We start from the raw sequence: 17,404 nt of genomic DNA, 5'->3' as shown, positions 1-17,404 counted from the left end.
TACATTATTGCAAACCTTCTTACATGCTTTAGTTCCTTATTACCCTTGCTGCGCATATTTAAGAATACGCTTTTAAGATTAAGCTTTTCAAGTTCCGTTCTTATCGTACGAAAGATTTTCTAAAACCGAAAGTTTTAATCCGCTGCACTAATTCACCCCCCCCTCTTAGTGCCACTCCGATCCTAACAATTGGTATCAGAGTAAGGCTCACTCTCATATTTGGTTTAATACCCAAGAGAGATGGCTTACTCCGACATGCATGAGGGACACTCTATCACACGTCCACCTATGTTTAATGGGTCGGATTATACGTATTGAAAGACTCGGATGAGGATCTTTCTCATTTCTATGGATTTCGAGCTTTGGACTATTGTTGAAAACGGATTTCAAAAATTTTCTCTTCCGATGAGCGAATGGAATGAATCGGAGAAGAAGGTTTTTGCTTTAAATGCAAAGGTTATGAATGCCTTGTTTTGTGCACTAGACAAAAATGAATTTAATCGTGTTTTAATTTGTGATTCGGCTTTTGATATTTGGAGAACTCTTGAGGTCACTCATGAAGGCACTAGCCGAGTCAAAGAGTCCAAAATCAACATTCTTGTGCACTCTTACGAACTTTTCCGAATGAAACCAAGTGAGTCCATCGGAGACATGTACACTCGGTTTACGGATGTCATCAATGGACTCAAAGCTCTTGGTAAAGATTTTACTAACTTTGAACTAGTAACTAAAATCTTAAGATCCCTCCCTAAAAGTTGGGATCCAAAAGTTACGGCCATTCAAGAGGCCAAAAACCTTAAAACATTCCCTCTTGAAGAACTCATTGGGTCTCTAATGACCTACGAAATGACATGTCAAGCTCATGACGAGCTCGAGAACCCCCTTCCAAAGAACAGGAAGGATATGGCACTCACATTACAAGAAGACCACTTGAAAGGAACATCAAGTGATGAGGACAGTGACAATGACATTGCACTTTTGACTCAAAAATTTAAAAAATATTTAAGAAAGAACAAATTTAAAAATAATACAAAAAATAAATTTGAACACAAGAAGGACCAAGTAATTTGCTATGAGTGCAAGAAACCGGGACACTACAAGAACGATTGTCCACAAGCCAAAAAGAAAGCATCAAAGAAGAAGGCGCTCAAGGCAACATGGGATGATTCAAGCACGTCCGAAGAAGAGGAGTCCAACACCGAGCAAGTTGCTCATTACGCCCTAATAGCCTTCGAAGAAGAGGTAACTGATTTAATTAATACAGATTTACCTTATCATGAATTATTAAATGCCTTCCATGAGTTATTTGATGAATGTAAGACAATTAGTAGAAAGTACAAAATGCTAAAAAATGAGCATGATAGCCTTACTTGTGATTTTGATAAATTAAAAACTGAATATCATGATAGTATAGCTCCATGTGCTAAATGCCATGATCTAGAAACTCTCCAAACTGAGAACATGGTACTTAAAGACACCTTGAAGAAATTCGAGGTCGGTAGCAAGTCCATAAACATGATCCTTACAAATAAGGGTCACGTTCCTAAAAGGAGTGGAATCGGATTTGTGAGAAGTACTCACCAAAATCCAACCACCTTTATTAAAGGTCCTATCTTACATGTTCAACACCAAAGCAATTACAACTTTTGTTGCAAATATGGATATATAACTTACCAATGTCCATTCAAGAAAATTAGTCCGAACAAATTGATTTGGGTTCCTAAAGGAACCATGATCAAGTCTATGCAAGATGATAAACAAGTTAGATTAGTTTTGGAGGCACCCAAAAGTAAATGGGTACCTAAAAATAATTTCTTCTTGTAGAAACATACACCATCATATGCTAGGAGCAAGAGATAGTATCTTGATAGTGGATGCTCAAGGCATATGACCGGAGATCCATCCCAATTCTCCAAGCTCACTAGCATGGACGAAGGCTATGTCACCTTCGGAGACAACAACAAAGACAAAATCATTGGCAAGGGAACCATAGGTAACAAATCAAGTTTTTCCATTGATGATGTGTTACTAGTTGATGGATTGAAACATAATCTATTGAGCATTAGTCAATTATGCGATAAAGGTTATATCGTTAGATTTGAATCAAATATGTGCATTATTGAAAAACCAAATCATAACATGACTATGATTGCTTTAAAACAAAATAATGTCTATACCATCAATCTTGATGAACTAAGAAATGAAATGTGTTTCTCCGCCGTAAATGATGATGCTTGGCTTTGGCATAGGAGATTAGGCCATGCAAGCATGAAAACAATATCTAAAATCTCATCTCAAGAATTAGTCCGAGGGATTCCGAATATGAAGTTTATTAAGGATAAGGTATGCGATGCATGTCAACTAGGGAAACAAATAAAAACAAGCTTCAAACCAAAAAATCAAATTAGCACCACTAGACCATTACAATTGATCCATTTGGACTTATTTGGACCAATTGATACAACAAGTCTAGGTGGAAGCAAATATGCTTTTGTGATTGTGGATGACTACTCTAGATACACTTGGACCTATTTCTTAACTCACAAAAGTGATTGTTTCAAGTGTTTCTCTAAATTTTGTAAACTCACTCAAAACGAAAAAGGTTTCATGATTTCATCAATTCGGAGTGATCATGGTGGCGAATTTCAAAACCATGACTTTCAAAATTTTTGTGAAGTTAATGGATACAATCACAACTTCTCCACTCCAAGAAATCCCCAACAAAATGGAGTAGTTGAAAGAAAAAATAGAAACCTACAAGAAATGGCAAGAACTATGTTGAATGAACATAGTTTACCTAAGTACTTTTGGGCCGAAGCTGTAAATACGGCTTGCTACATCATGAATAGAGTCCTAATAAGACCATCCTTATCAAAAACTCCCTATGAATTATGGAATAACAAAAAACCAAATATCTCCTATTTTAAAGTTTTCGGTTGTAAATGCTTTATTTTAAATGAAAGGGATGCCTTAGGAAAATTTGATGCTAAATCCGATGAAGGCATCTTTCTTGGTTACTCTTCCGTTTCTAAAGCTTTTCGGGTTTTTAATAAAAGAACTTTAGTAATTGAAGAGTCTATTCATGTAGTTTTTAATGAAGTTTCAAATTTAAAGAAAAATAATTTTGATGATGATCTTGGTTTTGATAATTTGAATTTAAATGAACCCCCTCCTCAAAATAGCAACTTGGATGCACCTTCTTCCGAAATTTCCTTACCTAAGGAATGGAAGTATATAGATGCTCATCCAAAGGAGCTAATTATAGGAGATACATCTAAAGGGGTTCAAACTCGTTCCTCTTTCAAGAATTTTTTTGCTAATGTCGCCTTCCTTTCTCAAATCGAACCTAAGTGCATTGACGAGGCCATAAAAGATGATTTTTGGGTTATTGCAATGCAAGAGGAATTGAATCAATTTGAGAGAAATAAGGTATGGGAGCTTGTTCCTAGACCTAGTGACCACTTAGTCATTGGTACTAAATGGGTCTTTAGAAACAAGCAAGACGAAAATGGTATCGTGGTTAGAAACAAGGTTAGATTAGTGGCCAAAGGTTTCAACCAAGAAGAAGGTATCGATTACGAAGAAACCTTCGCTCCCGTGGCTCGATTAGAAGCCATAAGGATGCTCCTTGCCTATGCTAGTAGTTATAATTTTAAACTATTTCAAATGGATGTCAAAAGTGCCTTTTTGAATGGTTTTATCTCCGAAGAAGTATATGTCGAACAACCTCCTGGATTTGAAAATTCTATTCTTCCTAATCATGTATTCAAATTGACTAAAGCTCTCTATGGCTTGAAACAAGCTCCTAGAGCTTGGTATGAAAGGCTTAGTTCCTTTCTTACTTTAAATAATTTTACCAAAGGCAAGGTTGATACTACATTGTTTATTAAACATTTTGAAAATAATTTTCTTGTTGTGCAAATTTATGTTGACGATATTATTTTTGGCTCTTCGGATGAATCACTATGTGAATCATTTGCCAAATCTATGAGTCATGAATTTGAAATGAGTTTAATGGGTGAATTAACTTTCTTTTTAGGATTACAAATCAAACAACTTAAGGATGGTATATTTATTAACCAATCTAAATATACATTAGAATTGTTAAAACGATTTAACATGGATAATTCAAAAGCAATAAACACCCCTATGAGTACTATGACTAAGTTAGATATGGATGAAAATAGTGAAAATTTCGATCAAAAAATATATAGGGTAATGATAGGTAGCCTACTCTACCTCGCCGTGACTAGACCGGATATTATGTTTAGTGTAGGACTTTGCGCTAGGTTTCAATCAAATCCCAAATTATCCCATCTTAAAAGTGTTAAAAGAATATTTAGGTATCTTAAAGGAACTCCAAATTTAGGATTGTGGTATCCAAAATCTGAAAATTTTGATTTAATAGCTTATGCAGATGCCGATTTTGGCGGATGCAGGATAGATAGAAAAAGTACATCCGGAACATGCCAATTTCTAGGACATGCACTTGTTTCTTGGACTTCCAAGAAACAAAATTCAGTTGCACTATCTACGGCGGAAGCCGAATACATTGCTGCAAGTGCATGCTGTACACAAGTTGTTTGGATGAAAAATACATTAGAAGACTATGGAATTCACTTTAAGAATATTCCTATAAAATGTGATAATACTAGTGCCATATGTCTTACTAAAAATCCAATTCAGCACTCTAGAACTAAGCACATCGACATTAGGCATCATTTCATATGTGATCATGTCCTTAACAATGATGTTGTTCTAGAATTCATTGACACAAATCATCAATTGGCAGATATCTTTACAAAAGCCTTAAATGAAGACCAATTTGAATTTATTAGAAGGGAACTAGGCATGTTAAATTGTCCCTGAAAATAAGCTTGTTTGAATATATTTTTCAAAAAATATCTTTTTAAAATTCTGGATATATGCTTCTGGATGAATACTGATTTTTCCTTTTTAAGCTGAATTCTGGATAAGTATTTTTGGCAAATTTGAATGATTAATCTTAATGCTGTATTCTTTCTCTAATGATTTTATGATATTTAGTGAATCTCGAAATTAATGGCTTGATTATGAGTTTCAAGTTGACGAATTGATTTTGAATGGGTTTGTATTCGAATTATGATCTTGACTTATCGGAGTTACTACGTGATGATTTTTTTTATCACTATCTCTTCCTTGTACATCTATAATCTTTGTTCTTTATAGAAGAGATTTGATAAAATGAATGAATGCTGAATTTTCTTTTAAGAAGAATTTAGCATACTTAACTTTGAATGATAAATTTTTTTTCTGATCAATACTTTATGTGCTTCTTTATGTGCTTCAAGTCTCATTCCCTTTTTGTTGATGACAAAGGGGGAGAAAAGGGATGACTTGTATCATTTCAATAGCATGTCTTATATGCCTTGCAAAATCTTTGAGAATATCGCAAGATCGATTGATTATATTGAAAGCATGTCTAACATGTATATCATTAAATTTATGTTGAAAATCTTTTTATCTCTCGTCGTAGTAAAAATTGTCTCTTATCATTCAACTTGAAAAGGATTTTCATCGAAGTTTCGCATTTACATTATGCTTAATGAGAATAACGATAAGTTCTATGGTTAGAACTTATCGGTTTATGCTTGAATTCAAGGGATGAAATTCAAGTGTTTTTATCTTCTCATAATATGGCATATAGATAGGGGGAGTTTTATTTAACTCTGTCATCAATTGATTGTCATCATCAAAAAGGAGGAGATTGTTGAATCTCGGATTTTAATGATAAAATCAATTGACGGGTTATTTGATCTAATCCATATTATTCAGTTAAGTGTGCAGGAGTAACTACGATAACCAGAAAACACAAAGCAAGAATACCGGAGTCAAGTTCGATGGACGTTTAAGAGTCCGAAGAATCGTCGGAGATGCTTCCAGAACCAGCCGAGAAGAAATCGGGAACCTGTTGGAATTTTCGGAAGTTCACCGAAGAGATCGTTGGAGGTTCACGGAGATCACCGAGAAGGCTCGGCTACTTTTTAAAGTCATCACAAGTTCGGAAGCTTGCTGGGAGTCCGTCGGAAGAAGTTCGTCGGAAAGCTAGTTGGAACAAGACTCGACGTTCGCGGTTGAAGAATTGCTTAGGATGTGTTTTGTTATGTAGTTAACTTGTAATTAGGATTAGGATTAAGAGATAATCCTATATCCTGGTTAGGGGCCAACTGGGCCCAAAATTAGACTTGGTTTGGGCAAGATTTGAAGCTCAAACAAGTGAACCGAAGGGTCTGGCGGTGGCACTGCCAGACTGGGCGGTTGCACCGCCCAGCACCCGAGAGCTGGGCGGTGGCACCGCCCAGTGCTCGAGAGCCAGGCGATGGCACCGCCTGGGCTGGGCGGTGGCACCGCCCAGCACTGTCAGCGCCTGACACTGACAGGCGGTGGCACCGCCAATGACAGGCGGTAGCACCGCCAGCATCGGGAACCCAACGAGAATTCAAATTTGGAGCCCAAATTTAAATCCTCTTGAGGCCTATAAATACCCCTCAAATCTCAGCTGAGATTATAACTTTTTAAGCAGCAAGTGTTTGAGAGAAAGGTCTTAGAAAAGTGTTAGCTTGTCTTCTTTTTAATTTGCTAGTGTTCACCTCATCCCTTCTCGAAAATCTGTAAGAGAGTGAACCGCTTGTAAAGAGTTGTAAGAGGGGTATTTACCCTTCCATTTCAAGAGATTTGCTAGTGGAAGGTGGGAGCCTCATCGAAGAGGGGCCTCACAAGTGGAGTAGGTCATTTGACCGAACCACTCTAAAATCGGCGTGATCCTTGGTTTGCATTTCATTATTGCTATTTACATTATTGCAAACCTTCTTACATGCTTTAGTTCCTTATTACTCTTGCTGCGCATATTTAAGAATACGCTTTCAAGATTAAGCTTTTCAAGTTCCGTTCTTATCGTACGAAAGATTTTCTAAAACCGAAAGTTTTAATCCGCTGCACTAATTCACCCCCCCCTCTTAGTGCCGCTCCGATCCTAACACACGGAACGCCACACCCCGTGTAAAGGCGGCGGCCGCCCTCATGCATAATGGTGGCACCCGCAGAAGGCGCCTGCGGAAGGGCGATGGCTGTAGATGGCGGCAATTGCTCCCCCTGTGGACAAAGGGCAGCAGCAGCGGCTGCGCCAAGGTTGCAGCCAAGCGCGAGTAGAAACCGCGGAAGCCGTGCACAGGTAGTGGCAGCGGTCATGCGTGGGCACGAGCGGCACAAGCAGCGTCGCGACGTGGAAACCGCGCATCGGCGGCGGACGCGCGTGGGTAGGCCGTGCACAGGCAACGGCTACGCATGGGCGAGAACCACCTCAGTGGCCGCTCATGGGCAGAGGTAGCCCCCACGGCGGCAGCGGCCGCGCGCAGGCAAGTACCGCCGCAGCGGTCGCGCGCTAGCAATAGCCGCATCCAGCCATGCACGTCGTCCGTAGGCAAGAAAGGCTGTAGCGGCCGTGCCGCACGCGTAGGCGACGGCAGCAAGGTAGATTACGGTTTTGGCATTATTATGATTTTGACCTCGAGGCTAGGGTTTACAAAATTATAGTTCTACCCTTTGTATATTTCATAATATTCTATCAACATATTTATAGTTTTACCCTCGGGTCTAATTCATGCCAAATTATAGTTCTACCCTTCATAAATCGTATATTTCTGATTTATATCCTATCAAATATTTACAGTTTTATTATTATAAAATTAAGAAATTTGGTTTATATTCTCAATTATAAAATTAATAAATATAATTTATTATAATTATTATTATATTTTTTATTATTTGATTGGATTTATTTTTTATTAAAAAACTATAAATCATGGTTTACTTTATAGTTTTCTCATATGAATTATTGATTATACATGTGATAAATAAAATTTAATTATTATTCTTGAATATTTATTTAGTTATTTGCATGTATATATTTGAAATTATGAAATAATATTTACCTTTCACATGAAGGCATGATTTATATGTTATCATGACTATCATATGAGTTTTCTTTTGTTGATTAATGTTCAACAATTATTATGATTATTATTCTATTATTGAACTACTTAGCATTATTGTTCAATAATTATTATGGTTGTTATTCTATTATTGAACTACTTAGCATTAATGTTTAATAATTATTATGGTTGTTATTCTATTATTGAACTATTTAGAATTAATGTTCAATAATTATTATGATTGTTATTCTATTATTGAATTGCTTAGCATAAATTAAAGAAATTTGATAAATATTATTTGTAATTCATCTCCCTAAGTTTTATCTGACTTGTAGTTACCAAAGTAGCATGAGATGATAGACTTATGAGATGTGAATTATAATAAAGTTTTTATCATTTATAAGACATTTTAGATTATATTTTATATTTTTGTATTGGTCCTACAACCACTAAAGTGACGTGGATCGATAATTTATAAAATACATTATGAAATTAGTCCTAAATAATATTAAATAAAATAATACTCACAATGGCAGCATGAATTAGTAAATATTATTTGTAATTTATCTTCCTAAGTTTTATCTGATTGGTAGCTACCTAAGTAGCCTGAGATGATAAGCTTATGGAATATGAATTACAATAAAGTTCATGTCATTCATGGGATATTTTAGACTGTATTTTATCTTTTTGTTTTGGTCTTGTAGTTACCAAAGTGACCTGGACCAATAATCTATAAAATACATTATGGAATTCATCTTAAATAACATTAAATAAAATAATATTCACAATGACACATATAATTATGAGATTTAGATAATGCCTAAGGAGAATCTATTTTAAATAATTATATGATGGGGTAGGATGATACTGTTTCAGATATTTTTACAGTTTAGGGTTGTATATCCAAAGGTAACAATACTATTCCATAAGGATAGTATCAGTCCTCCATAAGTGATCTTGAGTGAACACTAGATATGTCAATATTTCACCCAAATGTGAAATATAGATAATATCAATAGTTCATCATATTTTGTAAACTCAAAGCATTAATGTTATATTATTACTACGGCACTTCCTTTATTGTGTTTTTGTAAATATCCCCATACTTTCTGAAATAAATGGCTTGAGCATATGTAAGTTGTATTATGTGAGACTTTGATTACTGAAAGTTCTGTAAAATAAATAATTGAGGTGACTAATCAAGAAAGATATGAAAGACTCAATTTTATGATACTTAGACTTCAGTACAATTTACAACTAGTGCATAAAAATATCTAAGGATCAATTTAAATTTTTTGATAAGTCATTAGTTGACACTTTACTATGATAGTATTTGAGGAATTCAAGATTATATCCTCAAAATAAATGATAAAATTGTAAGCTCAAGACTTATAATATTTTGAGTACTACTCAAGGAGTAGGTAACACTAAAATAAGGATGAAGCGTAAGTTCACCTGAGTTTATAATTACTATATAAACTCATAAAAGAATATCTTCACAATAAAGTGTTACTTTTGTAGCAAATAAAGTTATATGAAGAATAAATATGCTATAAGATTTGATTTGAAATAAAAAAGATATAAATATAACCTTTATATGGTTCAAATCAAATATTATAGATATTATTGATGGATTAATTTGATGCTTCATCATATATTACTAATAATAGATATTTATTAAAATTAAAAAAAATAAAGAGGGATAAAAACAAAAGAGAATGAGATATTTATCATTATAGGGAATCATCTTAAAGTGAAAGCGATATTAGTTTATATTTATCACTTATATGATGATTCAATTTGATAAATCTTGAGGATCCATACTTCTTATAATTCTAGGAATTTGAGTTTTTTTATCTAGAATTATTAAAATATTATTTATGTTTTGGTAGTTGTAAACTTATTATGATTCAATAAAATTAACTTTTGAATTCTATATAATAGTCTATACAGAATTAATATGAATCATAAGTTTACGATGATCCTACAATTAAATATTAAAGTGAAATATAGTTTTATAAACTCTTTGAGGTTATGTTTATCACTCTATGTTTATGTCTCATTAAAGAGAGACATTTTATCACCATATAAATAATCTGTTAAGATATGATTATATATATCTAATTCATATAAAGTCTATGACCATTTACACTCTTAAAGTGTATATAAATGAAGTTGATAGACAATTAGATAGAAAAATCAAGATCATCATATCTGACAAGGGTGATAAATTTTATGGTATTTATGATGAACCCGATTATAATTCTTTTGCTAGATTCTTAGGAAAATAAGATATATGATTTACCAGATGTGTTACAATAGAATATGATTACTGAAAGATATTATCGTACCTTATAGATATGGTTAAAAGCAATGATAAGTTATTCTTTTGTACCCAAATCAATGTGAGAAGAAGTTCCAAGGACAACTATGTATATCTTGAATGGTGTTCCTAGTAAATAAATTACATTACTTTTTTTAAGTTATGAAAGGACAAGAAATCAAACTTAAGATATTTACATATTTGAGATTGTCTTAAGAAGATAAGGATCTTCAACTCAGATAAAAGAAAATTAGATTTAATAATTATTTCTAAATATTTTATTATCTATTCAGAAAAATTTAAATGGGTATATATTTTATTGCTCTAATCAATAGTACAAGGATAATTAAATCTGGTAACATAAGATTCCTATAAAATAGCAAATTAGTGAGAGTGAAAATCTCGAAATTTAATTTTGATATAAAGGAGATATAAGTTAATACTCCTTTATTATTCGAGAGATTGTTGTTACTCAAATCATTAAATGATTTGATAAAAGTGAATAACAAAATAACATTACTAAACTCCCACATTATATTGATATCATTATTAATGATCTTGTAGAACAACCATAATTAATAACTTTGAGAATATCTCATAGGAAAAGGAATCATGCCATTTATGGTTATTATGTTGTATATCTACAAGAATTATATTATGATATAGGAATCAGAATTGATCTCTTATTTTTGTCACGAGTCATGAAAATAATGATTTTGAAAAGTAATATGATGCAATAAAAAAAAAGTTAAAATCAATAACTAGAATGGCGTCTGATAAATTTATCGAATTATCCAATAATTATAAAAGAGTCTATTATATAAATGTAGCTCAAAGGACAATGTCGAACGATATAATGGTCAGACTTGTGGTTAAAAGTTTTACTCATAAAGAATGTATCGACCATAACGAGATTTTTAATGAACTCGTTATGAATCATCATAACATTAGTGATTCATTATGAGTTTGAGTTATATCATAATGATATGAAAATATTTTTAAAAGATCTAACTTTATATGGGTTACTCTAAATGATTTACAAAGAAAATAAAAGAAATATAAAGTTTGGTATGCAAATTCAGGAATCCATTTATGACCTTAAACAAGCTTCAAGGTAATGATATATAAAGGTTCTTGATATCAATTTCAGATTTAAGGTGAATACTATTAATCAGTATTTATATTAGTGGGAGCAAGTTTATTATATTGGTCTTATATATGGATAATATTTTGCCTTCCCAATAGTGATCTTGATTTATTATACTAAATCAAGAATTTATCACTAAAATTTTTAATATAGTTGATATGAATGAGGCATCTAATATTATTAACATTGAGTAATTCAAGGATAGACCTCAATGATTATGAATATTATCTTAGAAAGAATATATTAACCGAGTCTTGAAATGATTTTAATATATAATTATGTTTAGTAAATCATAAAAGTAAAATTTTAGTCAATATTAAATGCTTGAAAATGATTTGAAAAAATCATATAAAGAAGATATTCTTTGTATATGTGTAGTTGGAAGTCTATGCTCAAGGCTTTGTTAGAAAAGATATCAGTTTTTATAGTTAAAATATTAGGTATATATTTGAGTTACGTAGAAGTAAAAACACTAAAGGACTATAAAGAAAGTAATAAGATATCTAGAAGGGACAAAAGATTATATGCTCACATGTATAAAATTATATCATCTTGAAATAATGGTTTTTTTCAGATGTTGATTGTATAAATTGTCTCGATAATAGGAAGTCCACCTTATGATTAATATCTATGTCAATTAGAGGGGCAATTTATTTTGGTGCATGCTTTGAGGCCACTAATCAAAATTTTGACTGTAAAATTTTTATCTCATGACTTGGTGTAGTTAGACTCAATTATCAAGTTATTGAAGATATTTTATGACATTGCAGTAGTTTCCTTCTCTAAGAATGAAAAGTACTATTGCAGCTATATGCATTATGGTATAAAGTACTTGATGGTTAGAGAAGATGAGTCCACAAATATCTAATGTCAATTAATTATTTGAGTTCCACTGCATTGATTACTGATCCATTCACTTAGAATTTACAGTCTAAAGTATTTTGAAAAAACATGTTCTTATGATTGGGTTTGTGAGCAACCCATAAAGTATTTTGTTTTTGTTATCCTGTTCACAATTATGTACATATTATGGTTGAATGTGATGATAGGATTATCTTGACAAGACAAATTATAAGGGTCATTTTGGACTGCATGAGGAAAGACTAACAGTATTGTAGTATATAAAAGGAAGTGTGACACTAATAGCATATAACCGCTATGACTCATATTATTAGTTAGGCTTAATGTATTATTATTATTATTATTGGACTTATTGGCCTATTTTCTAAAAAATTCACATGCGTGTATATAGTTTTTGTAAAATTTTAAAATCCAATTGAGTCAAATTATTTTTAAATAAATTTTATTTATTTTTTATTTTAAATCTTTTTATATCTTACTAATTAATGAGTCAAGTGAAAAAATATAAGATTATTTGACCCTATTTAATTAAGATATATTATAGATATTATTGGATTGATTATTGGCCAATAGAAAAGAAGTTTATGTTAAAGTAGGACTCCTTAAGAGATAATCTTGATGGGAGGAACTCTCCTAATAACTTATCCTAGATCCTCTACCTTGCCTATAAATAGATAGGATCTCTAGGTGCTAAGTGTGCACCAAAGTAGTGCATCTGATTGGTGCATGTGAGTAGCATCTTAGCAATTGAGAGATTAAGGTTTTTCTCTCAATCTCTCTCTTTCTCCCCTAATCCATCAATCTAGATGGTCCTATAAAAAATAGGAAGAGAGGAGAAGGATCTAGTTCGTTCTCTTTGCAGATCCTTGTAGATTGATATTTCAGATCTGAAGATTGAGCATTTGTAGATCAGATAAGGTTTATTCTTCTGAACAACAAGAAAGATACGCATCATAATATTATTAGATTCAATTTATTTGATTTCAATTTTGACATAAAATTTTTTTCAATTACGCATCATAATCTTGACAACAAGAAAGATACGCATCATAATTCCAAATTTTATGCTTACACCGGCACTACTGGAAGTATTTATTCCATCATAATCACTTTCCCGTTTTCTGTCAATGCTTTCCAAACCCACTGTAACGTTGAACTTTTTCAGTGTTAGCTCCCAACATATATATGATAGAAATTTAATTTAATTGTATATGGTTCATTAATGAAGAATAGATACTACTTTTTAGCAAACTGAAATCCCTGATCAAGGTTTTCATTTTTAAACAAACCTTATGATCCTTTTCTTTTCTTTTCATTTTGACATCCGACTCTTTGTCTTCGGTGTAAAGAACGTTTATTCTCAAAAAAGGCGGTTTGTTGTCGAATGAGTTGTCTCTTGTCATAATTTTTGAGGTGTAGGGCTCATCAGTCTCCTTCTTTTTCTCAAAAGTATTTTTTTAAAATAATATTCTATTTAATAAATATTTCTTAAAAGACAAAGTAATTACTTGGAGTATAAGTAATTCAAGTTAAAAAAAATTCTAGAAAAAGCCCATTAAAATTAAATGTTGGTTGCATTATAAATACCATGCATGACTAAGGTTAGAGAATGAGAAGAACCTTTTTGTTGGTATTCATGTATATATATATATATATATATATATATATATATATATATATATATATTATTCTGACATAGAAGAGAATCTAAATTTTTTTGCACGATGAATATAATTTTAATTTAGGCAAAACTAAGTAAATTTTGTGATATTACGTTCAGTCTTTTGCTTCTTACCAGAGGTCTCGCTCTAAAAAATTCATTATTAATATCAAATTTAGTTATTGATGAATAATTATTTTTTCTCTGTTCAATCATATAATTACTATTAATATAATAAGAACAAGAAAAGGAGTAAAAAAGATTGCATTATACTTTCCAGTTTATAATGTCAATGAGTGCGGGGAGTCCAGTGATTAGAAGACATCACCTTCAAAAAGATGGCATCTCCGCTCGGAACAGCTTCAAACATGTCTCCACTGATGTGCTCTACTCCTGCAACCAAACCATGCCATGAACGTATAAGATAATACTTCTTCCTAGATAGGTTGCTGTTTATGATCAAAGAACATGATCATGACGAACCTGGCATGGGTTGAGCACCGGAGATAACATGAGGTAGGTCATAGTTGATGCCCTTGATGTGCGGGTGCCTGGAGGTGATCATTTGGAGGGTTGCACCGTCATTGCCACCGACATCGACGAGCCCCTCCATGTCGTCGAAGCCACTGTAGACACGGAGTAGATTCTTGATGATGATGCTGGAGTGGCCCCTCATGCCCTCGTTGAACACCGTGCTGAACTTTGGATCAGAACTCGTGTAATCGAACAGGAACATCCCGTGGGCAGTCTTCATAGGGATGCCACCCTCCAGGACCGAATCCTTCAAATGGTGCCTGAAATTGATTGTTTACAGTGTTTTGCTTTATGACTACTGAGCCTTAGCTGCTACAAATCAGTTGGAGAAAAGCTACAGTAAATGTGCCTAGAAGATCTCAAATATATCCTCCTACTTCAAAATTACCATGTATCAACAAAGATCTTATCCTGCAGCAACAAAGCCAAAGCAGCCATGGACACACCATCCTCGTTCTTGGTCAGGTACTTGCAGATTGGAGCTGCGCCGTACTTCCTCGTTGGGCGGCCATCGGCTCCAGTTTGGACGGTGCAGCTGACGACAGTGTTGGCGGCGAGCAAGCGGAGCATTCGGTCCACCATCGTGGCCGCCTGCGGGTTCTCGGTCGGCAGCCGGGCAACGATCTCAACCGGGCTCAACATGGCGCCCGGGCCGGCCTCGACGATGATGTCGAGTAGCCGCAGCTCGATAGCGCCCTTGAGGGTGAAGGGGAGAGCGCAGCTGCTCGCTAGCCGTAAGGCGCACGCGCCTGCCTCCTCCGAGAGCGTCAGCTGCTGGATGTTCTTCGTGGATGCCATACTACTAGCTAGCTAGCTAGTTTGCAGAACGAGTGATGGTGGAGTACTATGAGATGTGGAGGAAGACTGGTTGAGCTTGGAGTGGTATAAGAGCGGGTTTCGATCCAGATTTATAGTGCGGAATTCCTGTCCTACAGAGAGGATCGTGTTCTTTTGATGTGGCAAGTGTTGGGTGTGGAAATGCATTTGCTTTCAGACAACTGTACCAAAGCAATACGGAAATCGACCCCACCCCCACCTCTCTCTCTCTCTCGATCTCTTTCTCTCTCCCTATATATATATATATATATATATATATATATATATATATATATATATATATATATATATATATATATATGTATGTATGTATGTATATGTATGTGTATATATACATATATATAAATATATATATATACATATATATACATATATATATATATACATATATATATATATATTCATTTATATTCTTAATAAGATAATACCATTTTAAAATATTCATTTAAAGAATCTAAAAAAATTAACATTCTAGAGTTGGATACTATTCATTTATATTCTTAATAAATGATAATTATTAAAAAAAAAATTTGAGTTTGGGACATCAAATGCACATAACCTTCCTGTTTTTCTTTTCTGACTCAAATTTCTTTCTATTTTAATGTTCTCAACTCATATTAATCATCCGAGATCATATGTGTCAACACCATTAAATATAATCATAGAGTTTGTTGGGGATCCATGTGACTCAAATAGCATTTGTTATTTCTCCTCAACTTGTTATTTGGAAGATCTCCAAATATGTAACTTACAGAAGGCTACAGTGAAATGAAAAAGTTGCAAAGAACATTAAGTGAAAATAATAATGAATAAGAATACATAAATTTCTAAGAAATCATATCGTTCGGTAAAAAATATATCACAGACCTGCTTGTGGACAAAATATAAGGAAAATAAGTCAAAAATTTTCGTATCTCTACATCTATCTCAGCCACATAAATTAGATTCAGACTCCTTTGGATCGGCTTAGGAAGGAACTCTAATAGGATAACAATTGCACAACTCTTATTTGGATTTAAAAAAAATATAAATAGTATATTAGGAAATGATGAAACTTATAGGTACAACTTATGTACTCATGTATAAAATAAAATGGTACTTATTATAAAATTATATTTATTTAAAAATGGTACAAATAATAATCGTTCGTAGGTGGTTGATTGCTTATTGCACTCCCCCAAACTTTGTATGTACATTTTAAATAAATAACTCTTCCAAATAGTTATGGTTTGTTGGGTTGGGCTGCCTTAAATGGCTCCAAACGCCTAGGTGCATGATCTTTATGTGCCCTTTATAGGATGTGCTATAGTAAATGACTATTCTATATCATTTAATGTCTATTTAACTTGAACCGAGAAGACTTTCAAGCAGTTTAAATTGAAGATTTTTGAAAGAAATTAAATATATAGCTTTCAACTAATAAGTACTACTTAAAATTAATATACATCATATTTAGCCCAAACTCAATAGAAAGTCAACGTGATACAACATCATTGTCCCATAAGTTAGGCAAAAGTTTGAACAAATAAATTTTATGTAACATTTATCAAATATTTCAATTCATAATCATTCTACTCACATAACATTCATCATCATTCAATTAATTGAATAACTCTTTAAGCGTTCATAAATTTATAATCTAAATAGCATATGCATAAAATAATTTTTTAGAACAAACTCTCTACATAGACATTTAGTCATTTAGTGAACTGAGTCTATCAACGAAGTATTTTCTATATCATCATTCTTAATTTCACATTAGTTCATCAAACTCATTAAGTGATTTAATTATCAAATTTTGAGATTCAATAATTTTTCTCTTTTTAATGATGATAATTAATTAATATGGAGGACTTAACAAGACTCTCCTTATCTATGCCATCTTAAAAAATATAATATTTAGTTTATTGAGATCATGAGTCTCAAATTGTCTCAAAAATAGCTAAAATCTATCTTAAGTCATGATTTATTAGGATAAATATCTCATCACTTTCATACATAGAAGCTGAATATATTATAATTTTCTAATTATATAAATTTATGAGAAATCACATCGTTTAACAAAAAATATA

General features: G+C 32.9%; 1 protein-coding gene across 1 annotated transcript in view; it reads right to left on the bottom strand.

The window, feature by feature from the left end:
• LOC135649058 (flavone O-methyltransferase 1-like) overlaps window positions 1-15,384 on the bottom strand; it is a 47,123-nt gene extending 31,739 nt beyond the window's left edge. The window contains exons 1-3 of the mRNA XM_065167156.1: window positions 14,884-15,384; window positions 14,445-14,755; window positions 14,290-14,354 (exon numbers count right to left, since the gene is read on the bottom strand). Of these exons, the coding sequence (XP_065023228.1) occupies window positions 14,290-14,354; window positions 14,445-14,755; window positions 14,884-15,293 (786 nt within the window). The 5' untranslated portion in view covers window positions 15,294-15,384. The remainder of the gene's footprint in view (window positions 1-14,289; window positions 14,355-14,444; window positions 14,756-14,883) is intronic.
• Window positions 15,385-17,404: the final 2,020 nt, after the last annotated feature.

Source organism: Musa acuminata, chromosome BXJ3-9 (genome assembly GCF_036884655.1).
Source record: "Musa acuminata AAA Group cultivar baxijiao chromosome BXJ3-9, Cavendish_Baxijiao_AAA, whole genome shotgun sequence".
Lineage (NCBI taxonomy): Eukaryota > Viridiplantae > Streptophyta > Magnoliopsida > Zingiberales > Musaceae > Musa > Musa acuminata.
Note: the sequence above shows the minus strand (reverse complement) of the source record. Positions and strands in the feature narration are given on the sequence as shown.